Genomic DNA, 21,260 nt, shown 5'->3' on the forward strand with positions numbered 1-21,260 from the left:
AAGGGAGTCACAGTAAAAATAAGTTTGGGAAGCTCTGCTTTAAATGGTAACTATGGTAAGGGCGTTTCACCCATAGATGAATGTGTAGACTGGTGTTTCACCCCACTTTGATAGATGTTCTTGGTAATATGAATATGATATGACATAACAATATTTATATTTATTTTGCCGTCTTTGTTTATTTTCATTTCGTATTTTCTTTGTCGCATAGAAGTGAACGGCATCTCATGATCTATCACGAGTTTCAAGAAAACGTTTGTTGAAATTTTTTCATAAAAAATACTCAACAAATTGTTGTCAGAAAAAGTTCTTTATTTTATTTGAAACATTAACACACTTAGGCAGGGTACAAAGAAAAACTTAAGTTCGACGTCACTGTAGAATATTGTTTCAATATCCTCACATAAGCTGAACAGAAAACATAAATGGATTAAAACTTAAACTATTGAGTAATAGTATCAAGATTTGTCAAAAATAAAATTGCCTTTCAGTTGAGCAGGTACAACAATTACTAAACGCAATAACAATAAACAACTACGAAAATGACTAAATCAATGACTGTCTTTCTTAGTTCTAAACAATAAATAAAAGTTACAATAAAGAGAAGCGTTGAGGTAATTCTTAAGATAAACCACACTATGCCAAGTCTGCTCAAGGTAGGTATCTACTTTTCTTTTCGTCATCATCATCAGGAATAAAACAACTATAACACCGGCGAAGACTTGGTAAGTGTGGTTCTAGCTTGACACAAAATTTCAAAAGCTGTTATCTTAGGAAAGTCAATTACGTAATAACCAAATGACAGAACAAATAACACATTCTTATATTAGTCCTAACTAACACACAGAAGTGAATATGAATAATGAACAAAGAGTACAGTAAAGTACAACTATTTCCACGGCTATTAGGTAACACTACAGCTTCACAAAGTTTTATCTTGCATGAAATAACTTATCCTTTAATTAAACACCACTTGCTATTGACTCATTATTACCACCGTTTAAATTAACTATTTGTAATGCAAAGCGGGCGCCGGTTCGAATATAAACTATACCTCTACTATTCGCATAAATTATAAAACAAAACAATATTATAGTAATTCTGATCTCAAAACAGAGATACTGTGTAATATTCACACGAAATTATGCAAAATGAACTGATTCCCGTCACTCATATGCACATGAATACGCGAACCCACAAGTGTAGGACGACATTTGCAAATGATTTGATTACACAGGTTTCGCTGCATATATACTCGTACTCTTTCCCGAACAGTGTCTGTCTTGTGACTCGTTTGATGCACTAAACTAGAACCTTGGCTTAGCCTTTCATACATTTGTGCGCCCGTAATATGAAGAATGCGAAGCCATTTGCGTATCCCGAGTTACCACGTCATGTGCGAATATTTGCGCGAATGTGTGTGATCGGAGTTACAGGCTTACAGCCATACAGTATAGTATAAATTAAATAATAATAAAAAGCAAACTTAAAATAAATTTAACTTCTTCAGTATTTCTCGCTATGTACTTCGCCGACGCCAACTGCCTTTTACAGAATACACTACCTATTTGTTATTTGGATGAACCAGGGCTGTATTTTAGAACTACAACTCACATTTATACTACTTGGTAATTACATACAATCATTTTTTTTGACACTGATTTTTAACAACAAACCCTTGAGGTGGTGCACCCACTGCTAATAATGAAAGCTAAAAAAAAACCATAAATCAGGACGAAATTGCAAAAATATTTATGTCCAGAGGGGCTCCTACGAAATTCGAACATAAAGCGTCAGCATAAAGCGTCCTCTCAAATAAAGCGTCAGCGGGACGGCAAAACACGAAGTTCGAATTTTGCACTTCGTAGTCAAGGGCCTGAACCTATAGCTCTCAAATACACTTTTGAAAGTTAAAAAAAAAAACCGGACTGTTAACACTAATATTCCTCGTTTCAAACGTATTCCGAAATAGCTTTAAAAACAAACAATGTTTTCAACATAATAACCATGGCTTTAGCCATTTTATGGCTTCTATGGAACCTAGTTAAGGACTAATCTTTATTTTACTAGCGTTACGTTCTAGAAATTTATCATCTTGGTACAGCAAATATACTAACACTTATTTAAGTCGCGAAGACACAGAGAGCAGTTAAAGTGCGATGGAGCTATAGTGACGTTCTCGTCTCTGTGTGCCCGCTCTAAAACTTAAATCAACATTCACTTGTAAAAACAAAATGCTTTCCAACAATTATTTTGGTGTAAGCCTCTTCGTTTGAATCAGTGTTCTTAACCCTAACATACAATGGACCAAACTGCTTCACTAGCCAGGAACAGACTACCACCAATTTTTTAAGCTTTGCGGTGATAAAAGCTCATACAAATAAAACATGAAGAGTACGGCAAAAACTTAGAAATCAATTCCCATATATAACATTTCAAAAAATCGACGATCTTATCGAGTATCCCGCCGTTACGCGGAGAAGTAAAACAAATAAAAATCACATATTTGATAACTCTCACATTTTAAACATACTGTTGACCAAGCAATTCTTTTACCATCCTAATTTCAAAGTCAGTTGTACGGCTTTATATAAAGACTATTGTCACTTAGAAGTCATTGTGACAATCTTATAAGCCTTTTTGTTTTTATTCTGATATAGGAAATGGTCAAGCAGTTACTTGGTCGACTGGGTACACTGCCTGGATGTGGCAACTATTTTGTTGAATATTGACTTCTTACTTTTTTTTCCGCTTTCTAATCTTTACTATCGTACTCTACTGCTCACCTAAACATCAACTGGTTTATGTATTAATCCTATTCAATCCCTGAATGAAGTGAGTCATGTCGTACTCTTCCTCATATTGGCGGTCGTCCCAGAGGTCGGGGAGGGTCTCGAGTACGGACTGGGCCCCGGAGCCCGCGGGGCCCGCCGAGGGCCCGGGCTGCGGCTGCGAGGCGCCCTGCTTGTCCCCGGACAGCTGGAACAGATCCAAGAGCTGATCCGTGCCCATGGTTTCCATGGCTGCATTTTCGCTGCTGATCACAGTGTTCGCTGTGAGGAGTTTGAACTTTTGCAAACTGGAAAAATGAAGATATTTATGTTAGGTTTTGAAAAATAATTAGTAGTCGTTTGGACAAGGAATGGTCGTACACGGTTTTAGGCTGTGAAAATCAACTCATTTAAATTAAAGCCACAAGCCTGACCACAATGCTGCGAGAGGCTGCTTCCAACTAAAGCAACTGGAGATCTATGGGGAAGGCCTATGTCCAACAGTGGAGTCTACGGCTGATATGACGATGATGAAATTAACGAACCGCTGCACTTTGAACATCAACCAATGTTTTCGAAACATTTATCAACCAATAATTAAAAAATCCTGGATAAACATTAACAGTGTTCAGTCAAACGAACCCAACCACTTGAATTAATCGGTTTTAAATTGGAACCAGCTTGTATTACATACGGAAGCATTCTAATCTAAGGGGCTGTTTCACCACTATTCGTTAAATTTTACGTGTCAGATAAAATGTGATGCCGTGTCTGTTTATTCGGACCAAACAAGCAGAGACGGCATCACATTTATCTGTCACATAAGTCTTATCAATCATTGGTGAAACAGGGCCTAAATCTATAGCTAACTGTCTATCAGCCAGCACGCACCCCATGATTTTCTCCTCAATAGTGGCGCGCGTGATGAGCCGGTAAACGTTGACGACGCGGCGCTGGCCGAGGCGGTGCGCGCGGTCCATGGCCTGCAAGTCTTTCATGGGGTTCCACGCGTGCTCCACAAAGATCACCGTGTCTGCGCCGGTCAGGTTCAACCCTAGCCCGCCGACCTGGTATACAAAAGGAACATAAACTTTCTCATTCATAATCATAACATTAGTGGAATGAGGGCTATCGCGTATGAATTCGCCACTAGAGGCGCTAGTGTAGCGTGAGGTCTCCGAAATGTCAAATCTCATAGTTTTTGGGTGAGCTACGCGGGTTTATTTATAATTAGATTTTTTTTGTAAATATTTTGCATTACCCGAAATTAATTATGGCAATTATGCGTTACGGGGCAATGAATGTCTGTGTTTTGAGACAGTTTTGTCTTTTAAAAACTTTTGTCCTCCTTTTTTTCCGAACAAAACGAGACTAAGCAACACTGTGGTTGCTCGATATTTTTATGGTACGGTTTTAAGGTGTATTAAATATGACTTTAATCAAAACTTTGTTTTCACGCCCGTAATAACAGACTTTGAAAGCCATACTTAAAAACCTAACGCAACAGTGCGCCATCTAGTGAGACAAAAAACGATAGCCCTCATTGCATGAAATCAATCTGTTGTGAAGATCGACAACAATTGACTGCAATGAGGGTTCTTGACAGGCGAAATAACGCTTTATCGCTTTAATATCGAGAGGTCAGTTGAAGTTACGGTTTTGCTTGCGGTTGACTCGTGTAGTTGTTGAACCAATCACAAACGTGACGGAAATGTCTAAGTTGTCAAACGGACCTCATACTAGCGCCAACTTCCCACGCGGCCCCAATGCGGATTGGGAACTTCACACAAACAATTGAATTTCTTCACCATCAAAAGCTCATGGTAAACCTACGTTTTTTTTTCATTTGAGACTATTTCAAGGGCAGCATCAAACACTCACAGCAGTAGTCAACAGCAGCAGATCAATAGACACATCGTTATTGAACCGCGAGACGAGCGCGTGCCTCTGGTGCGGGGGCACCGCTCCATCGAGCCTCAGATAGCTGACGGTGGGCAGGTGCTTCTGTAGCAAGTCCCGCTCCACTATGTCGAGCATCTTCTTGAGCTGGCAGAAGACGAGCGCGCGGTGCTGCGAGACCACGGCGCCGGCGCCTTCGGACGCGTCCGCGGTGACGCCGATGCCGCAGTCCAGGAGGAGTTGTCTGGAAGGTGGGATTTAGGTTAGAGGACTTTATGCAGTAGCAGTTGTTAATTCGTTGTTTCTCATTGACGAAGATCTAGGTCTGCCTTTCATTAACCCATTTATTGCCGAGCGCCAGATTACGTACTTTGCCGCGATGCCCACGCTTCTGTAGACCACTGTTTTTCAAACTTTTCCAGGTCGCGACCCCCCTCTGTTTGAAAAAGATTTGGCGACCCTCCGCCTACCTCCACTTACAGTTGATATTATCCTAAGTTGATAATACAAACATTGAATAATCATACACAATAACGATGAGAGTATTTTAAACATATCACGACCCCCATAAACACTGCTGTACACAGATGCCCATCTGTGTTCAAGGCATCCGAGATGAAATCGAAGTCAAAAATAAAATGTTTGCTATCCTATCCTAATACCGACAACAGCTGGACGTTCTAAAAGTTAAATGTAGGCTTATTTATACGTTTACCACTGGATATTCTGTTCAGATTAGACCATGGTATCTTCATTAGAAATTGGACGCCCGTCGGCGTCTGCGGCATTATATTAGGGTAGGGTCCACCAGGACGGCACTGAATGAGTCAGCAACAATGTACGTACTTGAGCGCGGGCAGTTTGGCGGAGTGTTCGATGTCGTCGAGGCTGGAGCGCTGCTGTGCCAGGTGCTGCTGCACGCGGGCTGTCTCGGGGTGCTCCGCCGTCAGCACCAGCTTCGGGTGATTGCACACGTTCTGTAAATAGTGGAGCGACTGCCCACGGAAGATAATTGTCAGTACACGGGTCAAAACGTGGCCGACCATAACGTGACAAAACGTTATTGGTTAATAAAGTGAAGGCAAACTTGTTCCAACCTAAAATAACAGTTGTTTCCGTTTACACTTTTATTTTCTGCAGTTATTTGAGTGAAATGATGAATAAATGGGCAGCTACATATCATAGATAACTATATATTATCTCTTTATTATTTGTTGATTTGCAGGATATAAATATCTTGATACATTATACATTCCGACTTTGGCATTTGTACGTTTAAACGTTACAGAAATAAAATCAAAACAACACCTTTCTTGTAGCTCCATAACGGTTAAGGTGGAACGATTTCCATACTAATAAAACAATCATGTGCGCTTGAAAGAATAATTTGAAATTAAAATCACATCTGTTGACTTTTATTTTGTTCTTTATTTGAGGCATTTTTTATTTACCTAAAGAAAGCTTTTGATTAATAGCTTAATCTAGATGATTATTTTAGTTATTTTTTGTCAATATGTGAGTGGACGGCGACAGTATCGTACGCCAACGGCTCGGTTAGTAGTGTGTGTTTCAGCTACGTTGTCAACTCGCTGACAATTCGATGCTAAGCGACGTTGCCAGATTTCGTTTGATTTGTCTGATCAAAATCACATAATTACCATTTTGAAGCTCGTTTAACTTTTTTTTTAAATATTTTTGCTGGCCATAGGTACAAAGTCCGTCAGTCAAAAGACTGAAGTGCAACGAACAAATGTATTGCCAATTCTTTGGGTTTCCGACAGAAGAAAATCACATAACATTAACGTAGTAACAAATAAGTACGGAAAATTGCATTAACGGATTATAAATTAGTAGTGATAAAATCAGATAAAGGCTGCATGGCTTGTGGCTTTTTCCATAAAATAAAAATAAAAAAACATCAAGTCAAATGTCAAGTCATTATTTTTTGTTCGTTTGTTGTCATAGGTTGTCATGACATTGTAAACTAATGGAGTAATTTTTTCCTAAATTAAATTATCGTAATTTGTCCTCGAAACTGGCGGGATTATCATTATCTATAATCTATAATGTGAATGCAGTTATATTTTCAAGTATTGAACTGAATTATAATTCACATTGGAAACTATGAAGCCACGAACTTTGCGAAAAAAATACATAAAGCATCAATACTCTGGTCTCGAAAAAGACGCATTATAAGGAAATTAAAAAGTAAGTACAGTAGAGGCTGAGTACAACATACAACTTCCACCACCCCCGTAGGAATCGGCTGAGGGATAATATCAGAAGATGGGCAGCAGCGTTTTCCAAGCAACCCCACATCATATACTTACTACGCTCGCCAACCCGCTTATCAAACGTGGCGAGTATTGGCAACACGGGAAAATATGGGGAGGCCTAAAGTCTCAGTTTCCATGACCGTAGGTGTTTAGGACAGATTTTTTTACTGTTTTTTTTTCCAAGTCCCCAGCCCCTTGGTAGCGGACTAACTTTTGAGCCTCATATCTCGGTAATTTTGGAGTTCAGAGAAAAGTTCATTTGACAAAATATGCTTCTTCAAAATATGTTTTATTTTCATAATAAAATATTTAATTACAGAGTGAAAAACACTGTCATAACATACATTGTCGGCTGGTAAGCTGTGTACGAGACTGGCACAAGACTGGAAAAGTGGCGTGAAAATGCAAGAGGCACTCAGCAGTGGTTGTATGTGGGCTAATTTAATTGACTGATGTAAATAAATAAATAAAAACTGACTTAGTGATGGACTTTTTTATTTGTTGTTCAATAGAGCCTTCGATTACTACCCAACCAATTAAATTTGAAATAAAAATAAACAAGTCTAATTTCATATTTTCACGTGTTTTTCGTTGAAGGAAAATATCGTGAAGAAACGTACACACACCTGCTATATAATTAATGGTGTGTGCTATATTTCAATTCACACTGGGCCTGCGTTGAAAATAACGCCCAAGCCCTCATTGTGAGAGGAGGCCTGTGTATGTAGGTATGTATAGGGATAATGATTATGACTAATTTTCTCATAGTATGTAAAGTGTATTGTAAATAAAAAATAAATAAACAATCGTTGAGTTACGGTCAAGGAAACTGAGTCACGTACCAGGGTGGAACCTATGTGCTACTAATGTCATGTTGACATCCCATACACTTGCCAAAGAAATCACAGCGCAATTGAATATGAAAAGGTTCCACTTGGGTTCCACTCTGGTACGTGATTCGGTTTCCTTGACTTTGTAAAGGCGAACTTATCCCTCGAAGGGATCTCTACCAAGCAACCCTTGAGTGGATGTGAGGAATTATAAGTCTCATAGTACTTACTGTAGTTGTGCTGTGCATATTCAGATTTACCTAAAATTTAAAAAAAAATGTTTGTGCCTAAATTAGGTCTTATACATTTTTAGCTACACATTTCAAAAAATATTAACATCATTAACTGAGAACAAAAAAAAAACAAAAAAAATTAAATCTTACAACGGGTTTGAACCCGAACTTCCTAAGCTGAGGGTAGGGTAAACTCTAGCCTTATGCAACTAGGCCAATCTGCTCTTTGATCATGAGAGCGAAATTAACAAAGACTTCTGTTTACAACAAATTACAAGCATGTGTGCGAAAATATCTCAGTCGAAACTGCAGCGATCAAGTGAAAGTATTTTCTAAATTAAAATACATCTGAAACTTGGTACGATATATCACAAATTTCACGCTATTGGCGGTATGTACATTTTATTATCTACGATTTCATTTAAAAAAAAAAATAATAAATTTGCACATACGTTTGCACACTAACGTCGTCTGGCGCTGTAAGTGCTACTTGACAAAGTGCCTTGCTACCGTGACAAACGACTTTAAAATTTTAATAGCAAAAAAAAAAGTGTTTTTTGACGTCTCTCTTGTCAATCGTCGAGTTTGTAAATTGTACAATTTGATCACCACGGTTACAGACTCATCGAGTGGCAAACGGCACTGGCACACAATGCTCTCCACACGTCAGTCAGACGGACTGCGCGCAGCCAGGCCCCCATACCTGGAACACGTGGACTTGCTGCCTCGCGGGCTGCGGCATGTGCGACCGCGAGAACTGCTCATAGAGCCGCCGCTGCAGCGGGCTCAGCTCGCAGTAATAGTCCTGGGTTATCTTGGGAGGCAGTTCTTTGAGCACGTCTTCTTTCACGCGCCGCAGCAGAAACGGCAGCACCTGGAGAAGAATACGATATGTTTTATTGATTGTTGTAGTGGCAAAGGTTGACCTATTTTGACCAGGTGAAGGAAAGGGTGGGTGTCGTGTCGTATCAGGAAGTCAAACAGCGCGCCGCAGACCGTGCGAAGTGGCGATTACTCCACCGGCAAGAGCGGCGCTCTTTAAGAAGAAGTGGCGTGCCTAGAAACGGTTGCTAGTCATGTTTGTCGTGACTATTGAGTGTTTGCTGAACTGAACGTAGCTGGGCACTGGGGAAAAATACGGCATTAGGGCGGCTTCAGAATAGCGTTTTTCTGTGTGGATGCGGTCGTTTTAAGCATACGCGCTTATAAGCGCGCTTGATTAAACCAAACGCGCGCGTACATTCTTGCGTGTTCAACGCTCGTATAAATCAAAATCAAGCTTCCAAAACCGAGCTTATACGCGCAAATAAAACGCTGGTCTGAAACTGCCCTTACAGTCGTGCACATTCGCTAAGTTGACCTGTCTGTGCAGAGCCTCTACGGCGAGCGCGCCGGCCTGCAGCTGCGGCGGCGTGGCCTTGGGGTCGCGCGCCGCCAGGATGGGCCGCGAGTAGCGCGCCGTGAACTGGCGCTCCGTGCCCAGCAGACCCGGCATCAGGAAGTCGAACAGCGACCACAGTTCCAGCACGTTGTTCTGTGAATATACAACGAAGGTGTCACTCAGTGCTGGCCGTCTGGAACTCGGAAGAGCTCTTTGACACTACTAACATTCTTGTCTTCGACTCGTTTTTTGGACGCATTACATAAAATTCAAACGTTCTTCATATCTATTTATATCGCGGTATATGATCCTACGGCTTATGAATATCATGCGAAAAAGTTTATATTCAGGTTAAAAAACAAATCTTTTACCACTGTTGTTGCGGAATGCACTGTCATATTAGCCAAAATCTAGTTTCCGATAAATAAATAAAAAACATCCCATAACTCACCTGAATCGGCGTCCCGGATAATATTAACCTATGATTAGCGACTAGTTGCTTTATGGCTTTGAACGCTTTGGTCTTCCCGTTCTTTATCACATGTCCCTCATCCAATATACAGTAGTTCCACTTGATACCGCTGAAGAATCCGATGTCTTTCCTCACGATGTCGTAAGAGGCGACTATGAGGTTGTAGTGTTTCACTTGGTATCGCAGACGTTCGCGCTCTACCGGCGGCCCGACGTACTGTAGCGGCTTGAGGAACTTCGAGGGGATGAATTTGTTCACTTCGAACACCCAGTGACCTGGAATAATTAAAAATATATATTTGAGAAAAGAATGAAACACTAAATCCTATTATTTGTAATTTTGTTTTGAAAAAAAAAAAAATGCTGACCTGTGAGCGTGGGCGGGCACACGACCAGCGAGGGCGCGCGCTGCCCCTGGCGCGCCAGCTCGGCGTGCGAGCCGGCCACCACCGCGATGGACTGCAGCGTCTTGCCGCGCCCCATGTCCTGTAAGGCTAGTGCTGACCTGTGAGCGTGGGCGGGCACACGACCAGCGAGGGCGCGCGCTGCCCCTGGCGCGCAGCTCGGCGTGCGAGCCGGCCACCACCGCGATGGACTGCAGCGTCTTGCCGCGCCCCATGTCCTGTAAGGCTAGTGCTGACCTGTGAGCGTGGGCGGGCACACGACCAGCGAGGCGCGCGCTGCCCCTGGCGCGCCAGCTCGGCGTGCGAGCCGGCCACCACCGCGATGGACTGCAGCGTCTTGCCGAGTCCCATGTCGTCGCACAGTACGCCGTGCAGCCGGTACTCGTGGAGGAACCGCAGCCAGTTCACGCCCGCCTGGACATTCAAGTGTTGCTTACAAGTTTTTCTTTTCTTGATAATAACCAAGCCGTCATTAGACCCTAGGGCATTGGATCGGATACTGCGAATGGTTAACACCAACGGGGTAAAATTGTGTTTCGTGAGGGATGACGGATAGTTTTGGCATAAGATATGTGTAGAGAAAAGCGAGCGGTTAATGGAATAATAAAATAGGCCTAAAACAAGAAACAATAAATAAAGTTTCAAGTCGATCCGACCACTGGAAGTGGGTCAAAACTAACTTGCAAGATTTGACCCAACAACAACAACAAACAGGGCAACTTTGAAGCTTATAAATACAAAAGTGCGTCATCTAACACCGACCTGCTGGTAACTCCTCAGCTCGGCCGACATCGGCACCGGTATCTTATAGTCCTTTATGGTCTTGGGGTCGAACAGCTGGTCTAAGAACTGTTTGTCGGCGAGGCGGCGCTCGCGCAGCTCCGGCGCGAGTCCGTCCGGCTCGGGCACGCCGCCGTCCAGCGGCATCAGCTGGATGAGAGACGCGAAGCAGCGAGTTGACATCACGCGGACGGCCTCGCAGTGGTCGCTCATGCGCCCTGCAATTGTTTACGATGGTACAAAAACTGAAGTTTATTTACTTCTGATGAACATTTTTTCGATTCTTTTTCGCGTATATAGGCAAGCCTGGTATACCTACACTACATTTTTTTTCATCTGTCCTGTTCGGAAAGTTTAATTTTCATGGGTAGATAGATAGCCGGGTGGAAAATTGCGTTTTCATCTCTAGGGTGGAAAGTTTTTTATTTTTAATGTTTAGATTAGCCACCGAGTCGAGGATAATTGAGTTACGTCAATGACACTTTCACGTTTCGGCATGGCCATCTAGATGCACGTCGTGACCAAGGAGCTTATATACAACACTGGAGATTGAACGCCGAACATCCGTTTGAAACAAGAAATTTGATCTTTATTACGTCACGAACATATTCCATCTCTTTCTTTAGTTAGGTTAAGAAAGGGATGGAAGCCATTCGTGAAATGTGAAAGAAAGAGATGGAGTATATAAATAAGTAATAAAGGTCAAACTACTTTGTTCGGCGTTCAACCTCCAGTTTTGTATACATATAAGCTCCTTGGTCGTCACAAACTCGATTTTTTTTTAATAGTCGGTCGTGGCCAGTGCCAGGCGAAATTGTACCGTTGGAGGTTGGATTTAAGTAAATTCTATTTATTATTATTCTCATTTTTTTGTAGTATTTTACTTTCCTCACAGTCGAAATGAAAAGTAGAGCGTCTAACTCGGGTGAAATTACCCATTTCCTCACTTCGTTCGAGCGCCAGAAATATCTCGGATGTTATGGGTCACTTTTCACCCTTGGTTATCCATCTACTAATTGTTGTTAAAGGTCTTAAACTGTATCTCCTTACCAACATACGCAGGATACTATTTATCCCAGAAAATTGCATAGTTATGGAGCAGTAAGGGCACCGACCTAGCAGGGGCACGACTAGTAGCGCGATGTAGGGCACGACGTGCAGCTGCATGGCGTCCACGACGCGCGCCAGCGCCTCCGCCGCGCCGCAGCGCACGCGCACGCTGCTCGCCTCCTTCAGCGACGGCACCAGCTGCCACAACACATTCACACTTCAAACATACATTTCTAAAAACAAGATACTCGTATTTTCTATAAGCGTAGTAAATGAGGGCTAAAAGACAGGCGAAATATCGCTAGATGGTGTTAGTATCGCGAGGTTTTTTGACGTAACGGTCTTGCTTTCAATGAGGGCTATCGCGAATGAATTCGCCGCTAGAGGCGCTAGTGTAGCGTGAGGTCTCCGAAATGTCAAATCTCATAGTTTTTTTCGCGGGCTTAAGCCCGCGACTTCGATCTATCGCGCGCGGGTTCCTATGTTGATCCTTGGGGATTATTAAATTTCATCAAATTTTCGACGTGAAAGCGTAACAGACAGACAGACAGACAGAGTTACTTTCGCAATATAGTGTAATTAATGAATATTTGGCTAAATTAATTATGGCAATATGCGTTCCAGGGGCAATGAATGTCTGTGTTATGAGACAGTTTTGTCTTTCGGAAACCTTTGTCCTCCCTTTTTTCCGAACAAAACGGGGACTATGCAACACTGTGGCATGCTCGATATTTATATGGTACGGTTTTAAGGTGTATTAAATATGATTTTAATCTAAACTTTGTTTCCACGCCCGTAATAACAGACTTTCAAAACCATACTTAAAAACCTCACGCAACAGTGCGCCATCTAGTGAGACAAAAAACGATAGCCTCATTAGCTAATAACTATGCTGCGCTATGTGCCGCGCGGCGGTGTGCCCGTGCCGCGCCCTCACCTCGTGTATGACGGCAGTGATGACGGCGTGCGGCGCGCGGCGCGCCATGGCAGCCAGCGCGCGCGCCGCCATGTGCCGCGCGGCGGTGTGCCCGTGCCGCGCCCTCACCTCGTGTATGACGGCAGTGATGACGGCGTGCGGCGCGCGGCGCGCCATGGCAGCCAGCGCGCGCGCCGCCATGTGCCGCGCGGCGGTGTGCCCGTGCCGCGCCCTCACCTCGTGTATGACGGCAGTGATGACGGCGTGCGGCGCGCGGCGCGCCATGGCAGCCAGCGCGCGCGCCGCCATGTGCCGCGCGGCGGTGTGCCCGTGCCGCGCCCTCACCTCGTGTATGACGGCAGTGATGACGGCGTGCGGCGCGCGGCGCGCCATGGCAGCCAGCGCGCGCGCCGCCATGTGCGCGCGGCGGTGTGCCCGTGCCGCGCCCTCACCTCGTGTATGACGGCAGTGATGACGGCGTGCGGCGCGCGGCGCGCCATGGCAGCCAGCGCGCGCGCCGCCATGTGCCGCGCGGCGGTGTGCCCGTGCCGCGTGAGTGCCGCGCCGGCCGCCGCGCCGCGCGCCACCTGTTGCCACGCGCCCGCGCCCAGCGCGCCGCACACCGCCTCGAACACTTGCAGACGCGATATTAGTTCTTCTGATGCCTCCACGTCGGGGTTGTCGAGCTCTGATAATAATCAATTTAAGCATTTCAATCTAAACAACTTCGACCGAAGTTATACATATGTCAAGAAAACATACAAGCACTAAAACATGTCTGCCGAGGGGTACGAGTACACTAATGGCTTCTGTTACCGAAACGAGTGAAATTCAGTACAAACTGAGACTTGGATTTTTTTTTATCTACGTGCGGGTTATCCTATATCGTGGCATTGGATTGGTATTGTGGCGGTCTAAACTTCCCTATAGCTACAGGTATAATTACACACCACTCTCAGTCATGGGGGTCGCGAACGGCTCGGTGATGAACTCCCACAGCTTGGGCAGTCTCTGCGGCAGCTCGTCGCCGAAGTGCCGCGCGAGGCTCGTGAACGCCAGCGTCGCGCCTCGCCGCTGCACGCGGAGTTTCTTGCGGTTCTGTCAAACAAGACTTCATTTTAATCAGATCACGGTTAAAGCGGGTCGTTCAGACGGAAAATTATACTAACACAATTATACTGCTGAACAAAGGAACGTCCAATAAACGACAACGCCGAGGCGGCCGGCCGCGCCGCGGGGACACGCGCTGCTGCTCCCACACCCAGCATAGACACTGACCTCATCTTCCTGGTTCTTGAGCAGGTCGTCGACGGCGGCGAGCGCGGCGGGCGCGGCGGGCGGCCGGCCGCGCCGCGGGGACACGCGCTCCGCCGCGCGCTGCTGCTCCCACAGCGTCAGGATGCCGTTGTACTTGTCCACTGCGCACAGGGCAATACTACATTGTACAAGAGCATAAAACGAGCCATCTTACCGGAGACAGAAAATAGTACATTGTGTCTTAAGGGCGGTAAACAAGGAATTACGAACGAGAGTCTATTAGAAGCCCGAAGTCGAAGACCGAGAGCTTTTATGAGTCGATGTTCGTAATTCTAGTATCGCCCGTGCGACATACAATGTTTTTCATCACATTTGCGAGTAAAATTGTATATTTGTAAAACAAAAACTAATATTTTTTCAAAACTGACTACACTCTTGGCAGCCCCCGCAGCATGTGCCCGTCGCCATGCAGTATCACACTCATTTACCGACCTTGGGCTTCATGACAAGCACATTAAGGTCGCGGGTTTTATTTGGGGGGTTGCAACCAAGGCAACCTGCATGTTTCGACACTGTTTGCAAGTGTGATGAAAATAAACAAATCGGTTCATAAATGACGGAGTAAACGTTAAAAAAAAACCAGTGAATTGCAATTGCAATTATGCAAATCTAAGTAATTCTACGGTGCCGACAGAATTTGTAACTTCTCATACATTTATTTTTGTTGATATATTATTTGTTTTTCTATTGGACCGTCCCTAAAGTTCGTCGGCCTGCAACGTTCGCCAGCCTAAACTAAAAATTAGCCTTAACCAGGGCCTGATTTAGCTATTTAGCCGTTCCGCACAAAGATAATGTTCGCCGTCCTTTACATACACTAACGGTGGGTGGTGAAAAGCTACGTTGGAAGATAGGAATTAGTAAATTTGCCGCCCCTCTCTATACTCTGGGCAAATGCCCGGCTTGGCCCCTTAGATCAGGCCCTCGTCTTAACATCCCCAGAGTGTGACTCACTGATGGGTCCCTGCGCCGGCAGCTCGGGCTTGCCCTCGCCACCGCTGTCGCCGCTGCCGGAGTCGCCGTGGCTATCTTCTGTGTTCTCCGCTAGCGACACATGCGGGGTGTACTCGGGGTCACATCTAAACAATAAGAGGAAAATTGCTCAATCAGTGCGTAGTCTGTCTAAAATTTTGAACTAAAATCGCCGTGGATAGAATTTGCGGCTAATGTAAAATTGAAAAGCAATATGTAATTGAGAGCCAGGATATAAAACTTATGATTAGTCTGACCAGTGAGTCCTGACACTGGCAACATTAAGTAAACATAGCTACGGCAAATCAAAAGTTGCGTCAAATGTAAAGCTGGGTCATTTACATTCGCACGAATGCTTGATCAATATTTATTTATTTATTTATTTATTCAGGAGAACCAATAGCTTTAAACATACAGATTAAAAATAACAATAGATACATAAAGCCAATTACAGGTTCTCGCCGGTAATAGCAGTGTAGGTACAAATAATAGCAGAATGCCCGCACAGAGTTCACTTGGGCACAAAGAAAGTAATAATAATACTAATAACATCAACACTTAAGTAATGACGAATTGACAGAGAAGAAATATTATAAAATTGAATTAATTTACGAAAAAGACAAATTAACAGAAGAGGAAGTTGAAGCATTCCTCATCAATGTCCGTGATGATGAAAGTGATAGTGACAAGATGAATCATTTGTAGACTCTGAAGTTCTTGAGGTAGATTTTAATTTTGGCTCAGCCAGATCATTCTGATCGAATTAGAATCAATGTTTTTAAGAATAAAATACACGATATCTCTTTTATTTGTTTCTTTATTTTCATTAGCAGATTGTACGAATTTTTGTGCACATGTGTGTACCTACAGTTACGTATTTGTCCCAGACATTTTTTTATAATGAAATGTCTTGCCAATCCTATTTTTTTTTATTCGCTCCCATTCCATGCTCCTACGACTCGCTGATGTGATGACCTCACTCAACCTGACACTGCGCTCTTTAGGTACTATACTATAGCAAAATGAGAAACTAACCTTAGAAACGTCTTTAAGTTCTGCAGTATCTTGTTGTTGGGACTGGGCTCGCGGCTCACCAGCCGCGCCGCCAGTAACGCCAGCGACTCCGCCGAATGCGCCTGCAGCTCCTCCCAAATCTCCTTCTTAATACTTTCCATCAACGGCCGCACCACGGGGTTCAATTTCTCAGGCAGCGAGTTCAAACTCGCGCACGCTCCCGCCAATGCGGCCTGAACAGAAATGTTTAATATGGTCTGTTCATTGGAGCACTGGTTCACAGCCGTCTGGAGATTCTTCCTCCGCTCTTCCAAAGTCATGGCGACGCGTTTCGATTTCATCGACGCTACCATTGCCTCTGTGACAGCTGTCATGTGAATCACTTGTTCCAGTCTCAGCATATTGTTGAACTCTTCGCCATCCACCGGTAGCTTGTAATGCTTCATCATGGCTAGCAAATCGCGCGCCTCTTGAAGTATCTTGTTGCAGCTGAGCGCGACCTCATCGTAGTACAAGACTTGGTTCAGGGCCGCGTGAAGTGTGATCGTTAACGCCGGTGGAGCGAGACGCGACAAGGCGTCTTCGCCTGATTCATTGTCTGTTTCACTAGTATTTAACACATTGGGAGGAAAGAGATTGTGATGTTGCGAGCGTCGCGCCCAAGCGGACACCACCAAACTGGCGACTAATCGTTGAAGGGCACTCGAAGATTTTAAATACACTAACACTACTTTAACAAAACAGTCTATGGGGCTCTCGTCTTCAGCTTTGTACTCGATGCCAGGCGCCGGTTGTACTAGGTAGCAGGATAGATAACCTAGTACTTCAGCGGCGAGGCACCGTGCTCTGGTTACATTTTTGTCCCGCACGCAGGCCGGCAGTGATTCGCTGCCGCCAAGAAACCACTTCTGATTGGGGCGGAGTTCGGGCGGCACGCTTTCTGATTGGCTGTTGGTGCGCGTTCGTCGTTCTTTTGGTGGCGGGTGTAGAAGTAAATTAGGTGCGATTGGTAATCTGGCGGGTTGCATAGCGAGGCATAACCAGGTGGCCAGCAGTGGGCATGCGGCGACTAGAACTACCCCTAACGGCGCGTAACGTAGTAAATTTTCCCATACTTGGACGGCTATGAGTTGTATGTCTCCGACATGTTCGAATAGTATTCTTTGGTAAATATGCCTCATGGCTTCCTGTAGTAGCTCCGGCGTCCACATCAAGTATTGCACTCCGTTAGTAACTTCTTTGAGTTCTGCATTATCTTTATCCCCGTTCGTTCCGTCAGTCGTTTGGTTGCTGCAGCCATTATTTCCACTTTTAAGGCTAACTGTGATGAGCGGTCTAGTGAGGGTGCGGAGGGTTTGGAGAGAGGCTTTTCTGACCGAGCTGGTAGAGTGGTCGAGGTAGGGCCAGAGTCTCGGGAGGACGTCCGCTAAGTCGATGGGGTACAGCAACTTGGCTGCTTGCGGAAGCGCCATCAGAGACGCCAGTAAAGCCATATAACTGTTAGCTGGGGCAGCCAAGTCGTCCTAAAAAGAAAACAGTCAATTAACATAATTGAAAATTGGAAAAAAATCTTCAGACTTTATTTTCAGTTCCAAACGCACCATTCACGAAAGTAATTTAGCAATATATATTACTAACGAAACTTACAAACGAAATTGCAATCACTAAGTGTACAGACGAAATTTTATACGGTTGTTCATAATACATCGTAAATAAAAATCACGATGTAATTTTTGTGAACACTAAAGTAATTTAGCAATATATATTACTAGCTTTTGCCCGCGGCTCCGCCCGCGTGGTATTCGGTTCTCGCGCGCTGTTCCCTCGGGAACTGTGTATTTTCCGGGATAAAAAGTAGCCTATGTCACTCTCAGGCTCATAAACTATCTCTATGGCAAAAATCACGTCGATCCGTCGCTCCGTTACGGCGTGAAAGACGGACAAACACACAACCATACAAACACACTTTCGCATTTATAATATTAGTAGGGATTGCCGCGGCCTGGTAGTGTGTACACACCTGGTCGTGCAGCAGCTGCCACAGCCGCGCCACCACCGCGGGCAGCACGGAGACGCGCGCGGCGGCCAGCGCGCCCGCGGCCGGCGCCAGCGCGCCCGCCGCCACCGCCGACACGTCCTCGGCCCCGTCGCTCAGACCCTCGATCAGGTGTTCTATCGCCCCGCTCTCGCATGCCACGTCCTAGAACAAACACATCCCAAGGTAAGCAAATAGGTCTAGGATAGAGTTGAAAACAATCAAGTCTTTGTCACGTCTCCTTCTCAAGCGATACTCTGAAGAGGATCGCCGCGCTAAAACTGTGCGGCTAACCGCATAGTGCGTTCTTGCACTTAAGAGTCTCTCACACATTTACTGATAGGGGAGGGTTTCTGTAACAGGTTAAATGAGCCAACTGCGAGAAAGACTAACGCCAAACAGACCTCGCAACTCAAAAAGTCATCGTTCTGTTGCCGGCATTTAAACAATGTATAAGCTCTTTTCTCGAATGCTTCGATGTCATAGTAGTAGGTAGTGTAAAAAACTACTGTCATAAGCTGATTCCACAATTTCACTGTACGTGGCGTAAGATAATTAATTCATTGATTAATTAGCTATTGAAACTCGTATGTTTTCTATTTCTTGTTAATCCATACTGTAGCTATATTGTCATAAAAACGAATGTTTTACTTACTGTGTTACGTATCTACTGTGGTAATATTATTCGCCATGTAACATTTTACAAGAAGTGTACAATTGTTATTAAGTAATTAAGACTGGTTGGTTTCCTGAATAAATAAATAAATAACGTACAGTAGTAGACCGCCACTCATCGAGATGGTGCCGATGAAATTTCGACTTTTTCATCAAGGTCTTTTAAAGCTGCGCGTCCGCAGCATCGGAATGGAGCCGTACATTTGTTGCTTTGTATTGGGAGAGTGCGAAGTACTAGGTGGGGGTAATGAAATCTATCGCAGCGCTCATAGTGGACAAAAGAAGAAATAATCTAGGCTCTGTCATCTGTCATACTCATATGAATCTGTCATTAACAAAGCAATTTGTATAGACTTTAACTACCTAATTTTAGTAATAGATGTTTGTGTTATGATGCGAGCTTGAATTATTGAACACTGTCCCTGTTTTGTTCTTAATTCCTCTACATCTCGGACATGTACAGCAACAATTTTCCTTATGAAACGGTTTGCGGTTGAAATTGTATATTGAGTGATACTCACAAAACCGGTCTTCAAAATGATACGCATTTTGATCTGAAAACGATATTTAATTTATTACTAGCGATATAAGAACAATTATATAATTTTACTTTTATTCAAAGAAACCAATAAGATAGCTTTATCTTTTTTATAACGAAAATAAAACACACTTTTTGAATAAATTTTACTTATCTCATTTAATTATAATGACCAAAAATTAATTCACAACCTTTTCTCCACCCAAATCACGGTATCACAGTAATTTTGTATTATAAATTAATACGTTATAGGTTTGATTTTTGTCACAATGTCGCGATGAAATTTTAAAACGTCAGAACATCAAAGCCAAAAAAGTTGCGGACGCTAGGTGGCGCTGATGTCGTGCACAGAGCCAATAGATGTCTATGGCAGTGCGTGCACTGGATCGGCCTTTCTGCGCCATATAAATCTATATAAAGCGACAAAAGCATCCGCTCCGTCCGGTGCGTACGCTCAGATTCCGATGCAGCGGACCCTCATTTGTGAAGCCGGTACCGACCTGCCTAGCTGCCAGCAGGTACTTGAAGCCCAGCAGCGCGCCGTGGCGCGCCTCCCACTGCCGCTGCTGCGCCAGCGTGGCCAGCAAGGCGGCCACCCCGCGCACGCGCTCGGCCCGCATCTGCGCCAGCGTCACGCCCAGCGTCTGGGCGCACGTTTCACGCACCGGCGCCACCACCTGTGACAAGCCAGTTGGAATTGTACGACCAGAGACTTGCTACACTGAACAAGGGTCGATCTAGGGGGTCTACATCTTTCTGTGACAAAAGAGAATTGATTTTGTTATTTTTGATTAATTTTATTTTACAATAAATAAATTTGAATGTTTTATTTGTGAATAATTATCTAGAATTTAACCATGTGACCACTAGCTATTTATAGCCATTAGCCGGTCATTATTTGTTGAAGCAGGCGTCGTTTTGTAGCGCGAAGTAATCAAGTTTTATTTCATCAATCGATAATTCTTTGTAGATCTGATATGGCATACATATTTGAATTACTTACCTGATCAGAAACAAAATCACCGAAACGATCCAAAGCTAGTACACACAGTAACCTTAGCGCCATGTCTTCTAACCACTCTTGATGCGCGTTCTCCATCTGCAAATTAAGCATTAAGATAAAGTGAAACTGGCATGTAACAAATTTTTCACACCTCTCCTTCAGAAAAGTAACTTTTCCTCCCTGACGAGAGGGAGCAAAGTACAACTTTTCTGTTCAAGGCTTTCCTAAGCGATTTATTCCAAATGCAATTTTTTTAAGTTGATAATTAAAAAACCACGGCATTGTCTGTGCTGGTTGCTCTTTAATTATATTTAGATTTATTTGTTCAAGTTTCTTAATGCTCTGTGTGAAAAGTTGTATGAGCCACTCGGGAGCAAAATTATTTTCATCTTGGGCGTTAACACTTGAACAACCATAATTGAGTTCAGCATGGCTAGGAAGATGTTGACGTCAAAAACATTTTGAATGACAATAACCCCCTGTTTTACCATCCATTGATTAAATTTATCCGGCAAATAAATTTAATCAATGGGTGGTGAACCACCCCCCAGACGTTTTCAACCGGTGTGCCGCGCGTATATTTTCAGGTGTGCCGCGATTGCCGCGAAGTGTATGCTGCATTGAAACCATGAATAGTTATTTTAGTGAGAAAATTTATGTTGCTGTTGGGGTTTCGTACCTAAAGGAGTCAACGA

General features: G+C 43.9%; 1 protein-coding gene and 1 long non-coding RNA gene across 2 annotated transcripts in view; one reads left to right on the forward strand and one right to left on the reverse strand.

Annotated features, from left to right (window-relative positions):
• Positions 1-291: 291 nt before the first annotated feature.
• The window catches only part of Hel89B (histone acetyltransferase 1), a gene marked incomplete in the record, with an annotated part of 57,544 nt that continues 36,575 nt past the window's right edge, over positions 292-21,260 (reverse strand). The window contains 20 exon segments of the mRNA XM_074088752.1: positions 292-3,079; positions 3,663-3,838; positions 4,653-4,914; positions 5,517-5,665; positions 8,713-8,883; positions 9,370-9,543; positions 9,842-10,137; positions 10,230-10,287; positions 10,566-10,679; positions 11,028-11,263; positions 12,161-12,293; positions 13,033-13,356; positions 13,464-13,699; positions 13,962-14,109; positions 14,290-14,429; positions 15,283-15,407; positions 16,336-17,837; positions 18,335-18,514; positions 20,063-20,239; positions 20,566-20,661. Coding sequence (XP_073944853.1) covers positions 2,803-3,079; positions 3,663-3,838; positions 4,653-4,914; positions 5,517-5,665; positions 8,713-8,883; positions 9,370-9,543; positions 9,842-10,137; positions 10,230-10,287; positions 10,566-10,679; positions 11,028-11,263; positions 12,161-12,293; positions 13,033-13,356; positions 13,464-13,699; positions 13,962-14,109; positions 14,290-14,429; positions 15,283-15,407; positions 16,336-17,837; positions 18,335-18,514; positions 20,063-20,239; positions 20,566-20,661 — 4,974 coding nt within the window.
• On the forward strand, positions 6,038-7,431 carry LOC141429258 (uncharacterized). Its single transcript, XR_012451507.1, has 2 exons — positions 6,038-6,878; positions 7,266-7,431. It is a non-coding gene; the product is annotated as an uncharacterized lncRNA (long non-coding RNA).

The sequence above is a fragment of the Choristoneura fumiferana genome, chromosome 6, assembly GCF_025370935.1.
Source record: "Choristoneura fumiferana chromosome 6, NRCan_CFum_1, whole genome shotgun sequence".
In the NCBI taxonomy this organism is placed as follows: domain Eukaryota; kingdom Metazoa; phylum Arthropoda; class Insecta; order Lepidoptera; family Tortricidae; genus Choristoneura; species Choristoneura fumiferana.